This window comes from Setaria italica, chromosome II, assembly GCF_000263155.2.
Source record: "Setaria italica strain Yugu1 chromosome II, Setaria_italica_v2.0, whole genome shotgun sequence".
In the NCBI taxonomy this organism is placed as follows: Eukaryota; Viridiplantae; Streptophyta; class Magnoliopsida; order Poales; family Poaceae; genus Setaria; species Setaria italica.
Window position 1 is genome coordinate 47,127,743 of NC_028451.1, and position 24,317 is coordinate 47,152,059.

The 24,317-nt window shown below is 42.9% G+C and overlaps 2 protein-coding genes and 1 pseudogene across 7 annotated transcripts; all 3 read right to left on the reverse strand.

The window, feature by feature from the left end:
• Positions 1-1,296: 1,296 nt before the first annotated feature.
• On the reverse strand, positions 1,297-6,638 carry LOC101763881 (annotated as a pseudogene).
• A 321-nt stretch (positions 6,639-6,959) lies between these two features.
• Positions 6,960-24,286, reverse strand: LOC101753599 (protein HUA2-LIKE 2). 4 transcript variants are annotated; one of them, XM_012844002.3, is made up of 13 exons: positions 23,879-24,286; positions 16,614-16,696; positions 12,750-14,852; positions 11,787-12,249; positions 11,172-11,280; positions 10,980-11,092; positions 10,723-10,904; positions 9,331-9,796; positions 8,636-9,242; positions 8,165-8,332; positions 7,966-8,015; positions 7,728-7,813; positions 6,960-7,620 (listed from the first exon to the last, which is right to left on the reverse strand). In XM_012844002.3, the coding sequence occupies exons 1-11, from the start codon at positions 24,008-24,010 to the stop codon at positions 7,972-7,974; spliced, it is 4,470 nt and encodes a 1,489-aa protein (XP_012699456.1). In that variant the 5' UTR covers positions 24,011-24,286; the 3' UTR covers positions 6,960-7,620; positions 7,728-7,813; positions 7,966-7,971. The 4 variants fall into 4 exon arrangements, with proteins under 4 accessions (XP_012699456.1, XP_012699454.1, XP_012699457.1 ...); XM_012844000.3 differs by having other exon boundaries at positions 7,952-8,015; positions 23,879-24,285; XM_012844003.3 differs by having other exon boundaries at positions 7,728-7,784; positions 7,890-8,015; positions 23,879-24,285.
• LOC101752932 (uncharacterized mitochondrial protein AtMg00810-like) lies at positions 16,718-22,726 on the reverse strand. Of its 3 annotated transcripts, none has more exons than XM_022823909.1 (2): positions 21,459-22,726; positions 16,718-19,984 (listed from the first exon to the last, which is right to left on the reverse strand). In XM_022823909.1, the coding sequence occupies exon 2, from the start codon at positions 18,320-18,322 to the stop codon at positions 17,375-17,377; it is 948 nt and encodes a 315-aa protein (XP_022679644.1). In that variant the 5' UTR covers positions 18,323-19,984; positions 21,459-22,726; the 3' UTR covers positions 16,718-17,374. The 3 variants fall into 3 exon arrangements, with proteins under 3 accessions (XP_022679644.1, XP_022679643.1, XP_004958537.1); XM_022823908.1 differs by having other exon boundaries at positions 20,269-22,726; XM_004958480.3 differs by having other exon boundaries at positions 19,573-19,984; positions 20,269-22,726.
• Positions 24,287-24,317: the final 31 nt, after the last annotated feature.

The following is a 24,317-nucleotide window of genomic DNA, read 5'->3' on the forward strand; positions in this document are numbered from 1 at the left end:
AATGGATAGGGTTAGTGGTAGGATTATTTTACAGTTAAGTTCCCCACCCACCAGCCACTTTTGCATATCATGGAAAAGGTGTTGCATGCCTGATTTCCAAGGTTGCACGGGGTAGATGGTTTGCAACCGATACGTTCCCATCACTATCAGCGTCTCCAAAAATGCCTGATTTTTGAAATTTGATCAAAATAGATAGATTAACTTATATTAGTATCAGTATATTCATGATGCAAAATATTTCAAATGTATAATCACTTTGTTTTTTCATAATAATCTCTTTGTCCTAAGTCAAACTTTTTCGATTTGATTAAGTTTACAGAAAAAAAAAAGTGTCAACATCTACAACATCAAATTAGTCTCATTGAATCCATCATGGAATATGTGTTGATAGTTCATTCTTTGTTATTTGTAGATGTTTTTTTCTATAAATTTGGTCAAATTTAATCAAATTTGATTTAGAATAAAATTAACATGAACTATAATTTAGAATGGAAGTATATAGTTATAGGAATTGTTGGTTAGATTTTTATCTGGTAATGCTATCAAATGTCGTAAGCAGCTTGTATAGGAGTATTTTGCATTTGCTGCCCTTTTCATTGTTGTGAAGCTTAATGGAACATTTGGGTCAAAGCCAGGCCTTTTTGCATAGTTTGATCGTGCACTTTTTTTTCATTTAGCTTGATCCTGCACTTTTTTTTTCATTTATACTTGTGTTGGAATGCAATGCAATCACCTTAAAAGGAGTAGTAAGGCATGTTGGTGAGTGAAATTAAGCTGGACGCTGGAGGTTGGCAAGTGCAACACGTGTTTATACGTGGTTTTAATTATGGTGGTTTTCAGTTTCTCTGCCTGATGCTTTGGACTTAAGGTTGGCTAAGAACCAGTGGATCATCACTGCTGGCTGCAATTGTTCGCTCAGTCCATGCATAATTGTAAGGCTTATTTGAGAATTAGAAAATCTTCAAAAATATATTTGACAATTTATTTATCTTAAAATATGTCGGCAATGGGTGTAAAATCAAAACCAACCCATATATTGATATGCAACTTTATACTCAAAGCATGGCATATACGTAATTTGACTATTTTTCTTTTCTGAAAAACTACAAAGTTTGATTTTTTTTCGAAAAAAGAATACATCTTATATTGATGGCCGTAGACTTCATCCGTTTTAAATTGTAGTTCGACGTGAAAAAGTCAAACTTTGTCCAATCTTTGCATTTCTTGCTTACATGCATGTATCTTGCAATTAAACTTGCATGCTAATTGAACACAATGCTACCAGTACACATCTGCTTTATTTTTCTGCCAAATCTTTTCATTTCCTCTACTAATTAAACACACACTGTCTCCAGGTACAGAGTTTTCTTTGATACTTCAGCTGTAGCCCGTCACTAACTGACACACCAGCATCTATCCCACAGCAGGCCGCCAGTACATAACACGTACAATACTAATACAAACTCGTAGCTACTACCTGAATACATAAGAGTGTTTGTTGATTACATAATTTCTTTCTTGCCTCGATACCTGAATCCCAAACCTTCTTATTTTCTTTCTTGCCTGATAAACTTGGTGATGGTATTACTTGATGAATAGTACGTACACGTATGGTATGTAGCAAGGGGAAAAGGCCAGACCTCGGTCGCTCTCACTTGCTTTCTCTCGCCATGGATGCGTGCATGGCCGCAGCTGGCTAGCTTCACTCAAGTTCCGCCGCACCTGTAGATGAACTTGCAGCTGTGGCCGACCCTGACGGTGTACTTGTGCTGCGGCTTCACGAGGAAGGACGGCAGGCGGAGCAGCGCCTGGCACACGCAGTCCGGCTCCACCTCCTTGAGCCACCGGCAGCAGTCCCTGTACGCGCGGTGGCCGTCGTCGTCGTCGTCATCGTCGTCGTCGTCGTCCTCATCCTCGTCGTCGTCCTCATCCTCGTCATTATCCTCGTCCTCGTCGTTGTCCTCGTCCTCGTCGCCGTCCTCGTCCTCGTCGCCGCCGTCCTCGCCGTCGCGCAGACGGCCATGGCGGTGGCGGCGGCGGCGGTGCCTCCTGGACCCGTGGCGGCGACGGCGGACGCCGCCGCCGCCGCTGCGGGTGTGGTTCCCGACGGAGGGGCTGGTGCCGTTGCGGTGCGCGTCGTCGTCGGCGTCCACCTCATCATCCGCCTCGACGGTGATCATCGACGACGCGGGCTTGCTGGCGACGCTGCCCGACTTTGACGCGGGCTTGCTGACGAGTCCGCTCTTCATCTTTTCCTGGTCGCGATCGCGACGACGATCGCCGCCGCCGCCGCCGCCGGAGTCCTCGTCGTTGTCCTCGTCCTCATCCTCGTCGTCGTCGTTGTCCTCGTCCTCGTCCTCGTCGTGGTCGTGGTGGTGGTGCTCGGGGCTGGTGGGCGGCAGGATGGCGCAGGCCTGGCTGGCGATGGCGAACTGGGTGAGGCAGAACTTCTTGGTCTGCGCCTCCGCCGGCACGCTCAGGAACGGGAGCAGCAGGACGGCGGCGAGGAGCGCCACCTGGAGCGCCGGGGCAGCCATGGCTGGAGCGGCCGGCCGCTCGCTCTCGGCCGGTGGACACGGAGAGTATAAATTCTTCAAGAAATCTAGTTGATGTTCGATGCACGGTAGACGCGTGCCTCTGCTTATATGTATATAACGATCGATCGATGGATCTCAACATTCTGTGGCTGTGAGGCTGTGACAGAGAGCATCGTGTTCCTCTTTGCATGGTTGCTGGATTTGTGCGGGGATGGGAGTAGGGGAGAAGGTGATGAGTTGTAGGTGCCTCATGCTCGCCGTGTGATGGCTCCATTGGTGTACATTGTTTACTTGTGCGCAACTGGTAAGCACGAGCTTTGCAGGTCGATGATCTTTGTGTGACCTGCTTAGTAAATTGCCTCTCTCCATGACCATCTTTCCATTACTAACGAGAAGTCTCTAGCTACGCGGTTGTAAAATAGGTTATTACTCCATGGCTTATTTTCAAGCTTTATGGTCTTTCTGTCTTAGTTAGTTGTGTAATTGATATGCATGAGTCATGCAAGAATAAATCCTAAAGGTTAATCTGATTTCTTTTAGCGCAAAGTTACCTACGAGGCTACGACTGTCATCTAAACCACTCACCTCTTCATAAAAATTAACATAAAACAGTCCCTTCTTCAAAGAAATTATCTACTTATGCAGAGTGAATGGCGTTTTCCAAAAGAAAAAGCAGGGTCGTTGCCGCCAACCCTTCCTCTACGGGTCATTTTGACACTGAATGGAAGAGGGACATGGTTCCCAGCCTTGTGGTGTAAATTAGTCCAAGAATTGTCTAGGTTTTCATTTCTTCTTGGTGACATTGAGGCGGCAGCAACGACATCAACGATGAGAAAAAAGTTCCTTCAGCTTCTTCCCAATGTGGCAAGTTGCAGAGCCTATGAGGGCGGAGCCTTTCTAGATTTGGATTTCTAGCGAGTCATCGTTAGGAATTCTTTCAAACTGGCACTAGTCTTTCAAAAAGTTTAATTATCGATCTTTCATACTCCCTCCGTTTCAAATTGTAGGTCATTTTGGTTTTTCTAGGTTAATAGATATTGCTATGCACTTAGATAAAGTGTGTGTCTAGATGCATAATAATATCTATGAATCTAGAAACGCCAAAACAACCTACAATTTGGAACAGAGGGAGTATTTTCCATCTTATAGTTTACATGTTAGCCAAACCACATGATTGAAATTTTGACCACCATGGTTTTGGTAATTTGAAAATCCATCATTCACCCCAAACCAATTGATCAAGTTGCATTATTTCAACAAAAACAGCATGAAAAATACAGACATTATTGCGATTCTTACCTTAGTACCACATAAGTACAAGCAATCAAGCATGGAACTTTGAAACTATAGAATAAACCACGTTATTCAATCTTACCTCTGGAAATCTTACGATACTCATACCACATGGTCCATGGTTAAATCTTGTTTTTGTCCTGTCATTATCGTCGTCATGTTCGTCCCGTTTATGTTGTATATCTAATACGACGATGATATATTATTTATGCATCGCCAAATTCTTGTTTTTGCGGTCAATAATACAGAGAGGAATTTGGAGGTTTGGACAATATTTATCTTTGAAGGACCACATCTGACATCATGTCCTTTAATTTGTACATTTGCCCATTTCTCTCTAGTGACGCATTTAATTTCACCAAATAAAAACGTTGCTAGATGTTGTGTGTACCATCCCCACCAAACGCCAAGAAAGCACGAATCGTCATAAATTGGATCCTCATTTTGAAGTATCGGTGCCATATATACTCTCTCCATTTTTCATTTTTTAGAATGACTCTTGTACACTAAACATGCACATTATTATACGGATTGCACTCGTTGATATAAACATATAGTCATATTATTGTACGTATGGAATGAAGCAGTCAAGCAGTCACGAACTCACGATGACTTTTCTTTTTGTTCGCATGCTAAGATTTTGACTTCATCGCTCTTATAATACCTCTCAATGATTTGTTGCACGTTACTAGATGTGATAATTCGTTGTGTATAGGTTTTTTTTGTGTGTGTGTGTATGTTAAGCGAGTCCACGCTTTTAACTTATCACCTTATGATTCCTCACCAATGGAATGCTTAAAGATAATGAAAAATGCTACTCCAGCTGCAAGGATTATTATAATCGCACAGTAAGGTTTCGTGCCCACTGCTCGGATTTGATTTGGGTCTCCAACTCAATACTCGTATTTTCGGTTGTTTCAATAGCATGCAATGTATTCATCAACAGCCATATGTCTTGACTTCCTAAATCTGAAGATTTACCCTCCCAGGCGTTCTGGATTTAGTATTTGTCGTGTGTTCGTACGGACGATTGTGTGTATGTATATGTTAGCGTCTATATTCGTACTGTAATTAAAAAATGCTATGAGAACCATTTTTTTTCTTATTTCAGTCTCTAGCAGTTAAGGTATGGCTGTGTTGACAGCCAGCCGTCATCAATGAATTTCATGTCCACAAATCTTTTCACCTCCTCATCACTCAAACGCTTCTCCCAACCCTCTCTTCTACTCACATCCGATCCTGGCCCTGTGCATCCAACTTCTGCAAACGTAACCTGTGACCTGAAAACGAAAAATTCCATCTTAAACATACACACAAATTTCTTAAACCCCTGCACTTCAATGGCAATGGCAATGTTAGCAGCAGCTTACACGTCGTTGCCGGCGTTCCATGCCTGCCACCCCTGCGGCACGACGACGTCGTCCATGCGCGTCCCGTAGAAGACGACGGTGGCGTAGCCGTTCCATGCGCGGCCGAGGTAGATGCGGCCCGTGCCCGTCACCGCGCCGCCCTTGAACACCAGCCCGCCGGGGCTGCCGGCGTCGAGCCTCGCGTGCGCGGTCACCCACCCGGGCTGCGGCCCCGGCGGCATGTTGGACATGAGCACACAGTCCTCGTATGTAGATGGACTGGCCGGAGCCGAAGACGAAGCCGACGCCGCCGCGGACGAGGCAGCGGCGGAAGTAGTGGCGCCCCTTGAAGTCGCACAGCGTGTCCTGGAAACCGTGGAACTCGCAGCCGTAGAACGCGCTCTTGTCGCCGCCGACCAGCGCCGCCACCGCCTGGTTCTCCTTGCTCACGTCCTGCGCTCTGTACGCGTTCTGCGCACGCGTGCGGTCTGGGTCAGGTACGGCTCATGATCATGCATGAAGCATGATCACCATGATCAGGTGCTAGCTAGCTTTGAGAAGTACGAGTACCTTGAAGGAGATGTCCCGGGCGACGAAGTTGTCGGCGAGGACGGTGAAGGTGGCGCTGCGCATCGTCGGCGAGTGCTCGTCGACTCCCACGTTCGGGCGGCGCATTATCTGGTCGATGCCGGCACGCGCGTTCGCGTCGAAGCTGATGTCCGTCGTCGACGAGCCGTGCCCCTCCAGCAAGATGTAGCCTTTCCGCCGTGGGATGGTGACCTTCTCCCTGCACGTACCGACAAATCGCTAGCTCATCAGCAAACAAAAGTAGTGAAAAATGTGAAATAGCTACTCCTCCAATTCTCTCTCCAGCTAATACCTCATAAGGGGTTGCATTGTCCATGGAGTACTATACGACAAACATTAAATGTACACATATTAATTCAAATCATTTTCTAAGTGAAAACTATATATGTTTCAAATCTTGAGGCTTCTACTTACAAGGTTGCAAATCTACTCATAAAGAAAATCGAGCAAAATCTAGCTTAGCTATTCTATCAATCTTGGCAAAGAAAAGGAGCGGCAAAATCTAGCTATCTGCTGCGACTTCACGACTGCAGCGAAATGCCACATGCTGTGCGATCTCTAGCAGTCCAGCATGATAGAAAAAAAATCAGTAGAGGTAATGCAGCGAAATGCCACAAACAAGATCGAGGAGTATTAGCACGGACCAGAAGCTCCCTGCATGCACATGGATCTTGATCCAGTCGCGGTTGCCGTCCGGCACGGAGTCCACCGCCGACTGCACCGTCGGGAAATCGCCTCGCCCTTGCCTATCCACGGTGATGGTCCGGGACACCGCCGCCCATGCCAAGCTCGGCGTGGAAAGCCGGAGCAGCAGCAGGAGGAAGAGGACGACTAGAAGTGGCGACGAGCAGGAGAAGCAAAACGGCTGCATCCCGTGCGTATTTTGACATTGTTCTGAGATGACGTGGTTTGGCATATATATTCGTTTGTTAGTGTGCCTGTGTAGCCGGAGTATTTGAGATATCGTGCATTAATAGAATATCTTGGGAGGTCGAGATGGAGCACGTCGCCGCTATTTGCATTAATGGATCAACAAGGTTCAGTGGTAGAAAATCTTTGTGAATCTTTCCTAGACTACGCTGAACTTCCGCTGATGCAAAGGCTTCGCTAAAATGCTAATGGAAGTCGGGGGCTTGCCCATAATCTAAAATTAAATACAAATATGAACAATAGAGGAAGCGTGATATAAATATAATTTCAATCAAAAAATCCAATCGATGTAGAATTGTAATTATTTTGAACCATTCCATACATGAACCAAATGATACAAGCAACCAAACGCACCCAAAATATAATTTCAATTGGAAAATCACATCGATGTAGAGCCATCACTTTTGACGGTTGCTTGCATACGACTAAACGAGTTACCTGTCAAATGACTCAGATCACATAGTTTTAACGAAATATTACAAACTCATTGTACATTCCCAAGCCCAGAACCCTTTTTGCAGTGTGACGACTCGGCTGCATTCGCCGGAAGAGTGTTGAGCCATATGCATGGTATCAAAACCAGATGCCCAATAGTCTACAAGTACAAAATCATCTGAATTTTGACAAAGCCCTGCTGTCAAACTACAAACTAAATTATCTTAGAAAAGGGTTGGATGGCAACTGGGTTACAGGAACGAAATACAGACTTCGACAAGATGGAATGTTAGGTTAACAACACATATGGCTCACTCTCTTCACAGGATTGGCCTAGCTCCCGTTTCTGCATTTGCAGAACACTGCTACAACTACATATATACAGTGGAGGGTGGTCCCATCTTTTATTTCAGGAGATTTCAGGTTAAGCAAACCAGCAAATAGAGACATCGACGAATGATTCATGATTCACCAATGACAAGGAAAACCTGCCAAATATAACCAGAAAAACCATGTGTCAGATCAATAAACACAAAGAAAACAAGTGCCAATTAATTAACCATTAAATATGGTTTCTAAAGGAGTAAATGCGCACCGTCAAATATTGTCAGAAATTACCCATCCCCGATAACCAAGCACTGCCAATCAGCCACTATCAGAGTTGAGTCAGCATTCTGCAATCTGCAGTAATTAAAAAGAGAAATATGTAGGAAACTTAAGCAGCGGGGAATGCTCCGATTCCACTCTTTACAAGTACCTTATCCCAAGTAAATCACATAATTTTAAAGCTACAGTTGTAAAGGTATCATGTAAGAACACCTCTGTTCAAATACCAGTCATCAGTGGTATCTATCATAATCACGCCTTCCATGCCGCCTCCAACCTGATTTCAAAATGGTGACTAACATTCAGCTTGAAGTGCGCAAAGAACAAAAACAGTGGCTCACTGGCTCTCCCAACATATTGTGAATATGTGATGATGCAGAATAATGACACCATAAGGGCAGAAGAAGGAAATATGAAATAGCACACCTCCTCCATTGGAAACTGGTGGCTCCATTGTCTGTCTGGAATCAGGAGGATACTTGGATCTCCTATGAGGCATAGACCACCCAGAACATGGACCTGGTGGAGGCTCCAGCGGTGGTCCACAATGAAATTGGTTGGGCGGCGCTTCGAAGTGATCTGGAAATGGGGGACCTGAATGATTGTAAAGGTTAGTGTAGTCAGTGATACATAGTGTCAATTGCACATCGCTTGAGAAAATTAGTGTCAAACAGACATCATTTGAAACAAAAAGGTGTCAAACTGGACATTTGGAAAAAAGAATAGTGTCAACTGGATACTGATGAGAACAAAACTCGCAAAGCATAAAAGTTTTTTGGCTAAGCATAAAAGTTTAATTCAGAAAAACACTTGATTAATCTTGTATTTCAGCAAAACTGCTCAAAGCAGTTGGATGCAAAACATCAATGCTGGATAGAAAAAGAAGGGGGGAAATACCTGGTGGAAAGAATGGAGGAAACCTTCCACCATCCATAACTTCATGGTGCATTTGCCCCCTATCATGAAAGTGGTGCCATCTGTCATCGAAGTGATGCATCCCATCATCAAAGTAATGCCCTCCACCATCAAAGCAATGGCCCCTATCATCAAAGTGATGCCCTCTGTCATTGAAATGAGGTCTCCTATTATATCCATGTTGTCCTCTGTCATGTCCACCATACTGACAACTCTCAGGATGGGGAGGGCCATAATTCCAAGGTTGTGTTCTCTGTTCTGGTTCAGGTGGATATGGGAACTGATTAGGACCTGGTGGATGTGGTGGTGGCTGTATATGGTATGCGCTACTAGGTAATGGTGCTGATGGTGGCTGGTGATAGTTATTTCCATGATGTGGTAATGAGGGCCCACATAAGCTGCCATGGGGCCCAGAAGGATGGAATGCTGCAATAGGTGGTGGTGGCGGAGGCGGTGGTGGTTGAAATATTTGATTAGTACTCCCTGCATATCCAGAACTGTAGTGTACTGGAGGCTGTGAAGAAGTTACACATGCATCCATGTTGCCTCGATTGTTTGCAACAGAATAATGGTGTGGACCTTCAACAGTCTGCAAAGAACGTCAAGAAGTAATTATAGTCACTGAAAAATAAATTTCAGAGCAGTCTTTCTGCACAAACAAAAGAGCAGCTACATACATAATTGGCTCCTGGATGATGATGCTCAACACAATCCGTTGCCACAAGCAATGCTCCTTGCACCTGTGAACCTTGAGAGACAGGACAGGGTGGGCGCGGTTGAGGTGGTGGCGATGATGGCAATGGGGGAGGAGATGGAGCTTTGTCATCAGGTAGGGGCGGAATGGAACTGCGCTGTTGAGCTGTTCTTGTACAGCTAGCATCATTGGTTAGATCTTCTTGGCATGTGGAGCTGGCTTCAGCTCCAGTTGACGGGGCTGCATCCTCCATCTCAAGTTCACCATCCACTTCTTCCAAGATGAGTTGATGCTTTGTCACAGGAAATTGGGACGCCTCCTGCTCATTAGCACCAGTAACTTCATGTTCAGGAGTAAGACCTTCAAAGCTCCTATCCTCAGAGGACCTTCCATCCTCATCTTCAATTAGTTTCGTGCAAATTAAATTTGGAAGATGAAAACCAGCATTGCTGTGTAGAATGGAGCATATCAACAGATAGTCTTTAGTACAAAAAAGATGATACAGAAGTTCAGCATGCATACACACAGTTTGTTACATATACAAAATAAGAGCATGCCTGATATACAAAGATTATGTTTGGAAAATTGATACTTTCATATTTTTGTTCGGTCCCCTAAGCACCATCACTAGACAATAGTCAAATAGAGAAAAATATATGAAATGGAGGTAGTACATTTACATTTAGCATTATAATAAACACCCTTATTGTGTCATCACGAGTCATGACTATAATTGTCCTCAAAACTTTTTAAACATTTCAGTACTGATACTCAATATTTTCTTGATACATCTGAACTGGTCTCAAACTGTCACACATATAATAAGTCACACATATAATAAGCACTTAAAATCGCATAGCACACGGTTTCAATAATGGCAATCTGGGATTTTAGAAGGAAAAAGAAACAATTTGTCCACAGGTACTGACCAGTGGTACCAGCCCATACATACATACTAGCCCAAGTATCATGGTAGTCTGTCTCATTATAGATTTTTCCATGAACCATCCAGTATAGGTGGTGTATATCCAAGCTTTTCGTGAATATCCATGGGCCTGCTAGTGCAAGTAGTCAAGCACATTTACGAAGCAGGAAGCAGAGAGGACCATCTAACACGATCTAGTTTTCCAGTCCAGTTGTATATACCAATCTCATGGAACCTAGGGTGAAGCTAAGTTGGTGATATGCTATCAGCACCAAACTCATGTACTAACGATTTTCCCTTTTATAATTATGTAAAGATCAACAAAATCACTCCAACACTGATGAAATGCTATGCGAAATATTTTTGTAATAGGAATAAACAGAATAATTAAGCCTATGCAGTACATTCATTGAACCTTAGAAATGTCCTTAGTGGAAAAGTAGAGCCTACCTTCCATACTCATCAACGAGAAATGCCTCATTATCCCGCAAAGGGTCATTCAGAGCTCTCTCGGTACCTGAAGGACGGTGAGAGCTTCCAAATGATGCCTCATTAAGAGCTTCAAGCTCTTTAATATGGTGGCGAATGATGTATTCTGAAAGGGTTTTTCTCTCAAGCCAGAGCCTCAAAACCTAATCATCAAGAAACAGAAGTTTGTGAAAGACTGTTAAATACATATGCTTCAACCAGTTGCTGAAATCGCTTGCCTTAAGACATTGCCTCCGATTCTCCCAAGCAGAATTTCCAGGTGGTGCGGAAGCATATATAATTCGTGGTAAAACTGCCTGGATAAGAGAAGGATAGGCATCACCAGGTCCACCTACATGGTTCATGGCAGTAGTTTAGTAGCTTCAAATCTACCCATTCCAAACTAGAAAAATATAAGAATATGCATGTACCTTTCTGATTGCGACAGTACCGGATTATTGAATCAACAAGGAAGAACAAATCAACCCTTTTATATAAATTAGTTTCCTTTTCCAGGTGTTCAATAATGATATCCATTACCTAGATTATTGAACAAAAAAGAACAGAATCAAATCACATCTACATCGCACACCTTGAAACTGATTGATTTGTCCAATGGCTATAAAATGTTTTTTAATAATAACATTGAAGGCAGCAAAAGCTGTTACTATGCTCGAACAAAAATCCTGAAAATAGTGAAGTGCCATAGTGGGCAACACAGCAAGCCCACTAACTTCTAGCTTGTGAATAGCACGCTGTTGCATATTGAAGAATGTACAGAGGCCATGAGAACAATATGGGGAACTATGGAGAACACATTCTTATGATGGGAAAAATCAGCCTTTCAAATGAAAAGTGATCTATGGGAAACTAGCCATGAGTTAATATCATTGCAGTTAGGGAAAGCAACAGGAAGCTATATACAAATACAAGCAAGAAATGTTAGCAATAAAACCATGTGGATTTATACAAAATAGACGTCCAAGATAAACCACAATGAAACAGCATGCCTCTAAAATTAAGGTGAAGAGTTCGCAAGGCCTAACCTCACCAGCGATGCCATGCTTGGCACAGTCCAGTGCAAGACGTGTTGCACGAGATATACTTTCCTTTGTTCGTGTTAGTGTACCAACAAAAGCTTCAAATGCCCTCCGTGATGAATTGGCTTCATTACGACCTGCTAATTTGTTCAAGCCCTTAAATTGCAGATTATCGAAAGGACCACTATCTTCTTCAGAATGAACCCTATCTGATCCAGACCCTATCGTGTGATTTGGAGGTGAACACCAGTCACTTGATCCTTCCTTGAGTGAAGGTATATTCACCAAAGGTTCAGAAATAAATTTTGAATCTAGAGAATTGTGCATGAATGAATTTGACCGAGAAAATCCACGAGCATGTTCATCAGCAATTAGTTCTTTAGTAGGCATTGAATCTGGAGATATGCTCTTATCTTTTGGGTTTAATCCGTGGTCGAGGTCTCTCGGTGCAATTGCTGAAGAACTATGCCTGCAAGATTAAAGACTCAAACTATTATTATCCCTAACTACATGACTAAGAACATAAGACTTTTGAAGAACTGATGAAGTTTACATATTCTTAGTGGCAACAGAGAGTAGACAAAAGAATTGAACAAATAAGGATTCCATCTGTAGTTGCTAGGAAATATAAGCATTTATATCTTACAGTTCTAGGTCAATCAAAGAATTGTAAGTTGGAACATAATAGCTGAACTTACACCCAAATGCATAATTAAATCCATCTTTGTTATACTGTTCAAAAAAAAAGAACAAACACAATAGGCTTGATTATATAAAGTTCTACACCGACCCAGCCATCAGAGGCAGAGCTTGCTTTGCTTAAGCAAGTGATTAATATCACCACCTGTTATTAGCTTGCTCTGCAGTAAGTGAATTAATGCAAAAGTGCACACTGTCTAGGTAAACAAATATGGCTGTATATAACAAATAAATTGAAGGTTTGCTTTCTGCAAGAAATAGAAGACTTACTCTTCAAATGTCCTGGTGCTTGTGTCAGAATGAATACATGAAACTTTAGAAACCAACGAAGTAGTACTTGTTCCGTCACAAATATTAGCTGTTGATTCAGCTAAAACAGTGTCATCAACAGGATCACAAGTGTCATTAGTATATGAGACAACAGCATTTGCTTGGCTAACTGGCTCAGCAGATACATCAATAGTTATGCCGAAAGCATTTTTAGAGCCTTCAATAGATTCCATAGGCACATTTCCCCTTGCTTCATGTGAAGGTGATTGATCAAACTTAGATACAAAGGCTGGCTCTTCCAATTTCATGGAACAGGTTGGAGTTTTTCCACAGTCATCGCTATCAGTCCCAGTATGAACCAAATTAGGTACATTTTCACGGTCCATGCAAGCTTCTTCAGAAACTCTGTCCCTTTGTATACTGTCACTGACATCATCATTTCTCAAATCCAAAGGAACAGGAGAGAAGGCATCCTTGTTCAACAGGACAGCTTGTGTGATATGCTTTTGGCCAGTTGGAGCATCTAAAGAATGTGCACTCAAAGATACCTTAGGGCTTTCAGCCAATGCAGATTTTGGACTTTTAACGAGTGCATCTGCAGAGTTATTAGGAGGGGACCTTTCCATTGAAGCAGTGCAGCCTTTCAGGGTAACATCCTTTGACTTTGTAGCTTCAGGCAGATTACTTAAAGTATCAGATGTGTTAGCAGACATAGCTTCTAAGGCACGATGAAGGCGTTTTGATGGAGGCAAAGCAGCTTCTACATCCAATGTCAAAACCTTTGGTTGGTATTCTTTATTATTATTACAATAATCCGGAACTACTCCTGATGGCATAGGGAGCTTTATTTTGGGTGAAGCATCTACGCTAGGAGGTATGTCATCAGCTGATTGATCGTTTCCAGATATTGCAGGCGTAGCATGCTTATAACATGGATCTTCATGTTTAGCTGGCTCTGTTTTGTCATAAGAATGGTCATGTTCATCAGCTGTGGCATCCTTGGGTGTACGTCTTTCCATTCGTACCCTTGCCCTTTTGACCAATGGCAAGTGCTCATCTCCATCTGATTTGTTAATTTCATTCCTTGAATTTGGAGAATATACAATATCTCCATTTGACTTAGACTGCAATTCCCTATTCATATTTGTTACCTCACTACTGACAGGATTATTAGCACGACTATTGTTTTGCCTTCTTTTTCTTTTAAAAGTTCGGGTTGTGCTCATGGGAAGATCAACCATTCCATTCAGTTTGACTTCTTTATCCCTGACTCCAGTTTGGGATACTTCATTACTACAATTACATTGCACATTATCTTCTGCATTACTCGGTTTATCATCATTACTAGCACCAGAGGGTGCAAGTTGACTGCAGGTCGCTTGACTTGAATGTAACAAGACAGCATCCTTTGTCACAGAAGGGGAACACGGGCTAGGTTTTTCATCCACAACGAACTTATGCCGAGCAGAATCTTCCTGCTTGTCACCAGGAACCAGATCAACAGAAAGCAGATTGGTAACATTCATCAGGCCATCGGAGTCCTGGCTTGTTATTAATTCAGCACCTAATGAACTTCCTGATCTCCATGACAATGCCAAATTATCTTGCATGCAAGAATCTTGTTGCTGTGAATCTTCTTGTCTCTTCTTTGAACATGAACTAGCATGCAAAGGAGAATGTCTACTATCATGAAGGATAGGTGACTTTTCAATAGGGTTACCATGTGCAGAATTCACAACACAGTGCTCACCCACCATTGTATTGATATTAGACCGAGGAGTATTATCCATGTTGTGATCCATGGAAGAGGTAGGACAATCCTCCATCTTGTTGTCATTGGCCAGATCAGTACCATCCTCAGGATCTCCAGTATCCAAACTGCTATTGTTATTGACATGATTTTCTACATGCATCCTCAAATTGTTTTCAGTCAAGACACTCTTATTATTTTCATTATTAATCTCGTACTTTAAGGAATCATAAATCTCAACTATTTCCTTAACTGCTCGGACAAAATCTGCCCCTTTCCCATGTCGCTTAACAAGTAGAGAATTTTTCTTCTCCTCAGTAAATGCCTCAAGGTCAGCATAGCTACAAAAGGCACTACAATATAATAAAAAAAACCCTGATGTCAGTAAAAAAACAATCGTCCAAGACTGGGATTTAGTGAATTGAGAAGTAAATATCCAAATCTGACAGTTGCCATGAGGTGCAACTAGTGCAAGTTTACCAGTGTCTTTAAGCTAACTCACTTCAATGTCATAAACTGATGAGATGCTAGTATAGAACTGAACATTAAGTAAGAACAGAGATCACTACATCAAGTTTTCATAACATTAATTAATACAAGATTCCTAAGGGCATGTGCAACAACCTCAAAGAGGAACTAAGAGCTGCTAGATAATCCAAACCAGAAGCTAGCCCATTGCACGGTGAGGCGTTAATCTAAGAAATGTTGGAACTTGAGCAAGAGAATGAGCTAAGGTAATAAAAAAAATTGTGCAAAGTGGATGTCAACTGCAGCGAGGGATTGGACACTTGCTAGCCAGGACCGGGAGCACCTGCCCTGGCTGGCATTAATTTATTTGATAGTGGGTCTCACCCGTTGTAATGGAGAGGAGCTTTTACTTTGTGTACGTGGCAGAAAAAGAAAAAATTTTATCCTTGCCGGACTGTATATACTCTAAAAGGGCGCATCTCTTTAGTTGGCCCTGACTTTCTGAGCACATGAAGTTATTCTTACAGACTTTTTGAGTTGCCTGGAAGTAGATACTCTAAATAAAAGCATCCTGATTCATGGTATGAGATGAAAGCATGCTAAGATGGTAAGATCACCACACTACAAAAGGGATTCCACAAAAGTTAGCCAAACAAACCAATTAAATTTGGCATTCATCTAGCATGGAGGGCATTTCACAAACCATCATCAAAGGCTTTCAGTCCCAAGCAAGTTGATTACAACACTAGCGTTGAGTATACTGACATCATGTCACATGAATAATTTTGTCTGAGAACCTTTTCACAGAATATTGTGCATTTTTTACCATCTATAGCTCCCTACATAAATAATCATTAGCTGGGATACTAATTTGACGGCACATGATCATCACCTAATCTTCTTTGATAGATACCTTAAAATTTGTAAAATTGTGCATGTATTTTTTTAAAAAAAAATTGTAAACTTGTGCATGCATTTTTTTTAAAAATGTAATTTTTGTAAGATTGCATTTGAATTTTTCTTTAAAATCCAAGTAAAATCTTGGAAAAGGATAAACTAATTTACTAGGATCCTATGAACATGTTAGACTAAAAATAAATAATCCTAAATTTGTAAGACACTACGTAGTCATTATCTCAACTAAAAATAAAGAAATCGTAAGACATTAACCACTCCCATACCCATATTTTAACACGAGAGGTGATGCTCATGCACATAGTGCTCTACTATGGAAATCCAACTGGCTGGCAACTACAACGACCTTGAGTGACCATAAGGTGAAAACCACTTAAATCCCCGTTATGCCCAGGAATATCTAACAGATACTTCTATAAATTATGGAATTATTATGCAGCAAAAAACATGGTCAGCTTGCAGTTAAAGAAGCAAACATAGAGATGCTACTTGTGTTCATAACATGAGGGAATATGTATGCTACTTATGTTCATAAACATGAGGGAATATGTGAAAATATATTGGAGCATATGCACATCATTATGTCAAATCCAGTTTCATGAAAGTCAAATTATTTATGAATAATACATCTTAAGAAAAGAGCTATCTGGTTCAAGCAAACAATGTGCATGGGACAGATAAGCATATATACGGTATCAAAAAGAAGATCTTAAATTCAAAGTGATACTCACACTTGTTTAGTTCCATAAAAGTAGACCAGCAACTTCTTTTTGGATGCAGGAGGAGGAAGGTTCCATTGTTCTGGTTCACTTATCTGTAACAGCATGAGCGTTCATGAACTGAGATATTCGATGAAGATATTCTCCAATTTCAACTCACAACAATGTGCATGATCAAGAGTAAACAAAAACAAGACTAGGAGTGCATAAATAGAACCAGAAAATACAAGAATCAGCTTCGCCCAGGAAATCCCAGCATAATGGCTAGTATTTATGAAGTTAGCCTCATTAATGTTAGAGAAGAAGGGAAGAATAACCAGACTGCCCTCATTCCATTCAGTCTAGGGTTACAAGTATACAAAGTATGGGCCGAATGGGCCATAAGGCTAACATGGGCTAGAAAGGGATAAACATAAATCTGGACATATTAACAGCCCCCCTCAAACTAAAAGTGGCTGCAAAGAATCTAAATTAGACACGTTTAGTTTGAGAATATGAAATTGATGTTGATCTCTAGTCTGAGCCTTGGTGAAGAAATCTGCAAGCTGAAGTTCAGAAGGTGTGTACTGAAGATCAACAGTAGATTGTTGACAGTGAGATCGTATGAAGGAGGCATCAACACCAATATGCTTAGTGAGCTCATGCTTGACTGGATTGTTGGCAGTTTGAATAGCACTAGTGTTTTCACAATGGAGAATGGTAGGATCAGCACAAGTAACTCCAAAATCAGCCAATAGCCAACAGAGCCAAATAATTTCTGCTGTTGTTGTGGCTCAAGCTCTTAGTTCAGCTTCAGTGCTAGAGCGGGAAACTGCAGTTTGCCTCTTGGACTTCCATGCAATTGGTGAGTCACCAAGGAAGATACAGTAACCAGTCACAGATCTTCGATCAGTATGATCACTAGCCCAAATAGCATCAGAGTAAGCATGGAGCACAGGCCAACTGGATGCGGTATAAAACAGTCGTTGAGAGATTGTCCCCCACAGATACCGCAGAACGCGAAGCAAATGAGCATAGTGAACTGTGGTAGGTGCACTGACAAACTGTGTGAGAATGTGGATTGCATAAGCAATGTCCGGTCTGGTAGCAGTGAGATAGACCAGGCTACGAACAAGATGGCGATACCGTGTTGGATCTGCAAGAGGAAGACCATCTGATGGCTTTAGATGAAGATGAAGCTCCATAGGAGTAGCAGCACACCGAGTGTCAGTGATGCCAGAACGAGCAAGCAAGTCTTGAATATACTTGGTTTGAGAGAGATAATAGCCATCAGTAGTGGAGGTAATTTCAATGCCCAGAAAATAGCTTAAGGAACCCAGATCAGACATCATAAATTGTTCACAAAGGCGCTCTTTAACAAAGGTAATGTATTCTGAATCATCCCCAGTGATCAACATGTCATCAACATATAGCAGAATTAAAGTGCGACCTCGTGGAGAGGTATGAACAAACAGAGCTGGATCATGGTCACTCGGAGTGAAACCTGCAGCAGTAACAACTGAACTGAACCGCTGAAACCAAGCTCTCGGTGCTTGCTTGAGACCATAAAGAGCACGCCTAAGATGACAAACATATCCAGGAGGAACCTCAACTCCCAGCAGTGGATGCATATAGACATTCTCTTGCAGATCACCATGAAGAAAAGCATTCTTCACATCCATTTGAGAGATAGTCCATGAATGAATGGCAGCCACAGCAATAAGAGTACGGACTGTGGTCATATGAGCAACGGGAGCAAAAGTCTCCTCATAATCATGACCATAGGACTGTTGGAATCCCCGAGCAACTAAGCGAGCCTTGTACCTCTCAATAGCTCGTACCTCTCAATAGAGCCATCGGCTTTGGTTTTAACCTTGTATACCCACTTGCAGGTGATGGGGACAACATCACAAGGCAATGGAACAACCTCCCAAGTACCCGTGCGTTGTAAAGCATGAAGTTCAGCAGACATGGCATCTTGCCAAACAGGAAGATGGACAGCTTCCTGATAAGAAGAAGGCTCACAAATAGCACCAGCAGTGGGAAAACCAAGTCGATCAAGGACAATAATAGTAGAACGATCCCTAAGGTTATATGGTGGAGAAGAAGGTGGTGTTGGGACAGGAGAAGAAGTATCGTCTAAAGGAGGACTAGAGGTATGAGAAGGAATATGGGCTCGACGAGAATAGTGAAAAGGAAAAGGTGTAACAGATGAAGGTAGTGGTTGTGAAGTTGGAACAGATAGCGGAGGTGGAGGTGTTGGATCAAGAGATGGAGCTGGTTCAAGTGAATGGTAGAGGAATCAAGAGAAGATGGAACCATGTCAAAAGAGGAAGGACATGGTGAACTAGATATAGGTGGCAAGAAAAGGAAGGAGAGGGACTCAACATATGAGGAGGGTGGAGGAGTAGAAGAGTAAAAATATGGCTTATTTTCAAGAAAAGTGACATCACGAGAAATACGAATATGATGAGCTGAAGGGTCATAACACTGATAACCCTTGTGCTCAAGACTATAACCAAGAAAAACGCACTCAACTGATTGAGCTGTGAGCTTTGAGCATTCATGAGAAGGTAGAAGAACATAACACGTGCAACCAAAAACACGAAGGTGGGTATATTTAGGAGAAGACCCATGCAAGACTTCTCCAGGGCATTTGCCCTGAAGATGAGATGATGGCTGAAGATTGATGAGATATATAGCAGTAGATACAGCTTCAGCCCAAAAATGAGAAGGCACAAAAGAGGAAATGAGAAGAGTTCGTGCAGTTTCAATGATATGATGATGCTTACGCTCAGCAACACCATTTTGAGCATGAGCACCAGGACAAGAGAGCTGAGGCAAGGTTCCTTCAGAAGAAAGAAGCTGACGAAAAGCATTAAAAAGATACTCTCCCCCAGAATCGGAACGAAAGATGCAAATGGGAGAAGAAAATTGAGTATGAACCATTTGAACAAAAGACTTGTAAATGGATAACAATTAAGACCAATGCTTCATGAAATAAATCCAGGTGTAGCGAGAATAATCATTAATGAATACGACATAATACTTGTGGCCACCTTTGAAGGCAAAAGGAGCAGGTCCCCATACATCAGAATGTAAAAGAGCAAAAGGTTAAGTAGTTTTGGAGTCACGAGAGGGATAAGGAAGTTGAATCTGTTTCCCTAGTTTACAACCAGTACATTCAAAAGAGCGATCAATTGATACATGACCAAGAACACCCTGCTTGACTAAGGTAGACAGACGTGAGCCACACAAATGACCTAAGCGATGATGCCATTGAGGGAAAGTGGCCGCAATAGAAGCTGATGACGATGATGCAAAAGAAGGTGATGGCGGCAACCGAAGATGATCAAGGATGTAGAGACGACGGCCAGTACCAAGAGTGCTCGGGTTTGCCGATCCTGAATAAGACAAGAGGTGGCATCAAACCCAATAACACAATTCATATCAGCTAGTTGGCCAATAGAAATAAGATTCATGGAAAGTTTTGGCACAAGAGAAACATCAGAAACATCAAAATCAGAAGTGACAAGATTTCTCTGATGAGTAATTGTGCAAAAGTTACCATCAGCGGTCTGAACAGAACGAGAACAAGTATCTGCGATTGGCTGACAAGAATCCAAATGAGAGATATCGGAAGTCATATGAAAAGAAGCTCCGGAATCCAACACCCAAAAACTAGTACCTGGGTGCGATGTGGAGGACAAGGAGCTAGCTGACATATATGCACTGACTGGAGCAGAGGTGGTGCTGCTAGATTGCTGTTGGAACTGAGGTGCTGAGTGAAGTTGGAACTGAGGTGCTACTGCTTGTTGGAACTGAGGTGTTGTTGCTTGGAACTGTGGTGCAGCTACTGCTTGGGTGCTAGAAGAAGCTGCAAGTGGCCCCCGGCGTGAAGCAGCACGCTTTGCTCGCATTTCAGCCAAGAGATGAGGATACTTCTTGAAACACCGTTCATCTGGATGATTCATCCTGCCACAGTGGCTGCAAGGAGTCTTCTGAGAGGTGGCTGGTGCTGCAACCGAAACAGACAGGGAAGGAGCAGCTAGCACTGAATGCTGAGACACTGGAGCAGTAAGAGTTTTAAGGCGCGTCTCCTCAGCCATGAGAGCAGATAGTGCTTCAGACAATGTAGGAAGAGTAGGTCTCCCCAAAAGCTGAACACGAATGGGTTCAAACTCAGACCGCAGACCCATCACAAAGTCAAACATAGTATTCGCTGATCATACTTGTCTCTGTCAGTCCAAGATGGGACACAATCCTTGCATAAGGGAGAAGGCTTGGGAACCATTGAATCAAGCTGGCGTGATATCTTAGTGAAGGCACTGTAATACTCCTCAACCGACATGTCCTGCTGTTGGAGATGATGAAGGTTCTGGCGAAGTGAATAGCGAAGGGCCGAGCTGCTTTGTTGATAGCAACCTTTCAGGTAGTCCCACATCTCTTTTGCAGTATTGTGATCCTCAAGACAGGAGCGAATGCTCAGATCAATACTCATGCAGATAGTTGCCATTACCTGATCATCTTCAAGGTTCCAAGCTTTGACCTCTATCATTAGTGGCTGGTGGTGGGGCATCAGTGAGATGTGAGGCAAGATCAGCAGATTGAAGCAGCATTTTGAGAGAGAAAGCCCATTCTCTGTAGTTTGATCCATTGAGCTTCACATCCATGACAGGAGCACCAAATGAAAAGGGTGCAAGAGTGGTAGAAGGAGCAGCAGATGACCCCATGACAGTAAGAAGAGGGACGAGGCTGACGTTGGAGGGGTGGACGCCACAGCAGCACGAACTCCCTCTGTTGCTGGTTAGACGGAGAGGAGAGGAGGGGCGGCGACTGAATCAGAGACACAGACGTACAGGGGATGAGGAGCGGCACCTCAATCGGCGCTGCAGAGAGGGAGGGGCGCCGCCTCGACCGGCGATGCAGAGGGTGAGGGCGCTGCCTCAATTGGCAATGCAGAGGGGAAGAGGCACCGTCTCTACCGGCGACGCAGACGCCGCGGGAACAGGCGGCGCAACGGAGGGAGAGCCACAATCAGGTGGCAGGGAGGGTGTGCCGCAGGATCCTGTCAGCAGCAGGCTCGCCGGCGAAGAGAAGCTTGCCGGCGGAGAGAGGCTGCAAGCGGTGGCGGCGTCGGGGAGAACCAGGCTCTGTTACCATGTTAGAGAAGAAGGGAAGAATAACCAGACTGCCCTCGTTCCATTCAGTCTAGGGTTACAAGTATACAAAGTATGGGCCGAATGGGCCATAAGGCCAACATGGGCCAGAAAGGGATAAACATAAATCTGTACGTATTAACAATTAACACGCCATACAAACAAGAAAAAAAACTGGTTTGCTGAAATAACACCAAAGAACTTCTGGAAGAATAGAGATGTTATTATTTATTAAAAGAAACTTTTGGAGAGCAAAGGCAAAGAAATGTGTCGTAGCTGAAGGAAAGTAACTGTCTATCACTTTTGAGTTATGACCCATGAAATCTCATGGAAAAATCTAGGACCATAGGTTAATATCGAAGTTAGTGATGATTGACAAATGACAAGGATATCCTTTTTATATTAACACCTAATTAATATATATAACTTAATGAAATGGCGTGTAGCTCTCCTGCATGTTTGAGAGAGAAAAAATATAACTAATGGGCAACTCCAAAATCCAACATGAAAAAGTAAGAAATCCAGAAACATATAACAGCAGGAAAATGAGAAGCAAGTTATTGACAGAAAATATCTAGAGAAATTCTTATTCACAACAGAGGCCCCAATTTAAGTGTGGGACAAACTGCATAAAATTCTAGACAGATGTGTCCAATATTAAGTCTCGTCTAATAATTGATAGGGCTTATTTCCTCATCACATACGGACTCATTTCCAAAATAAAGGTAAACGAACAAGCAGCATTATATCAAGACTATATCCAACCTCACTTCTTAATGCTCAGAATAGTAATCGATTGGCAAAGTTAACTGTGCCTTGAGATCTATAAATGTTGGCATGGACTAGATATTTGATAAACTAATATATCGAATGAACAAAACAAACCATATATCTGTTACTTCAATGGGAAGTTAACATCAAATCTAGATCTAAACCCCCACACTCATGACAAAGCAAACAAGAATTTTATCAAACCAATTCATGGTGGCCACCAACCTTATGAGCCAAAATCACCAAGGAGCTAAATTATGCCAGGAGAAACTTCAAACAAACCAAGTAAGAGTAGTGCAAGGTTGGCCCACCTTCAAACGCAGAGAGAGTATAAGGATCGACACAATGACAAATCATCTTTTAAAACTATTGTATTTCCATAAATGAAAACATTAGTGGTTGCTACCAAATCTTCACAGTTCAAGACTTCAAGTAGATAATATAATTGTTAGAGGATCAAACTGCCAAGGGATACAGAGCAGTATGCAAGCATTAAAAATAACAAAGCCAACTATCAAAGAACCATCTGAACTTCATAGTTTCATATGCACAAGATAACTGCATGAGTTTATTGCACATATTCCATCTGCTGTAAGGGTTACTAGGTGAGTAGAGATAACCACGGCGCGAGTCTTCTAATGAGATATAATAGTACATGGAACCAAACAGGTAATCACCATGTTCCATCGAAGTACACAGCCTAAATCATTCAGAAACCACTGAAGCCCACATGTTGGTACTAACAAGCAAAAATTTAACATCTCCTCATTCACCTAAAGGACCAGGGTTTACCTAAAATATAGCCCTTGCCGACATGTGGCATAAGGAACCAACAGTTGCTCCAACAAACATCATTGGCCTACTACATCTTCATTAATTCCAAAGTTAAACAATCTCCCATATACTGCCCAATTTAATTCTACAACCCCGTTAGCCAGAAAGAAAGAGATCTTGATTGCAGTAGCCATTCACTTATCAAGGCAATCAATATTCGTTAAATACATCAAATTGCAGAGAGAAATCATAGCTAGGACATGGAAGTAGCAGAAACATACTAAGTGTTCAAAACTTCTATTCACTGGTGAGCTACTCACCACTAATCTATATGCCGAGAAAACCCTAAACAATGCCAAGCTTAACTAAACACACCAAAAAAACCACAAAAAACTAGTACAGATTAATAAAAGGCTGCCAAATCACAATGAGCAGGGCGTACAAAACTTAACTTTTAGTCTGGATCAACATAGTACGGTACAAAAATCTACTCCCATCAAACAACGAACCCTAAGCGAGCTCTTCGACTACAGTTAGCATCCGCAAATGCAAGGGGTGCCGGATCAGAGAGAACAAGCGGCCAGAGCCACTCACCATGGCAGGCCACGCCGGGAAGCCCTTCATCTTAGCGAGCACGAGGTCGCCCACCTTCCACTGCGCCGCCGCGGCAGCTGCGGCAGCAGCCGCGGCCGCGGCCGCACCGCGCTTCTTACGGGCCGGCGGCATCGCTGACCCTCCCGCCCACCCGCCACCGGCGGTCAGAGGGCGCCTCCGTTGCGTCTAGTGCCAGGGGCGGCGGCGCCGCCGGGTGCTGGGGCGGAAGCGGGTCCAGACTTGGTGGCGGCGGCGGCGGCGGCGGCGAGAGAGGCAGGAGGCATGTGGCGCCGGAGTGGGGGATGCGGAGTCCGGTTGGCTTCCAGAATTCTCCCTTCCGATTTGATTTTACTGGCGCTCTTTCCCAATTTTTTGTCAATTTTTTTCGGTGCTTTCAGGAGTTTTTTTTTTAGGGCTGCTTTCAGGAGTTATTAGGAGT

Excerpts from the sequence above, each read along its gene's own strand:
- LOC101752932 (XM_022823909.1), bottom strand. The coding sequence starts at position 18,322 with ATGACCACAGTCCGTACTCTTATTGCTGTGGCTGCCATTCATTCATGG.
- LOC101753599 (XM_012844002.3), bottom strand. The coding sequence starts at position 24,010 with ATGCCGCCGGCCCGTAAGAAGCGCGGTGCGGCCGCGGCCGCGGCTGCT. Across the intron at positions 12,250-12,749 it reads AGCACCAGGACATTTGAAGA|GCATAGTTCTTCAGCAATTG; the intron begins GTAAGTCTTCTA and ends TTAATCTTGCAG. Across the intron at positions 10,905-10,979 it reads ATCGGAGGCAATGTCTTAAG|GTTTTGAGGCTCTGGCTTGA; the intron begins GCAAGCGATTTC and ends CTTGATGATTAG.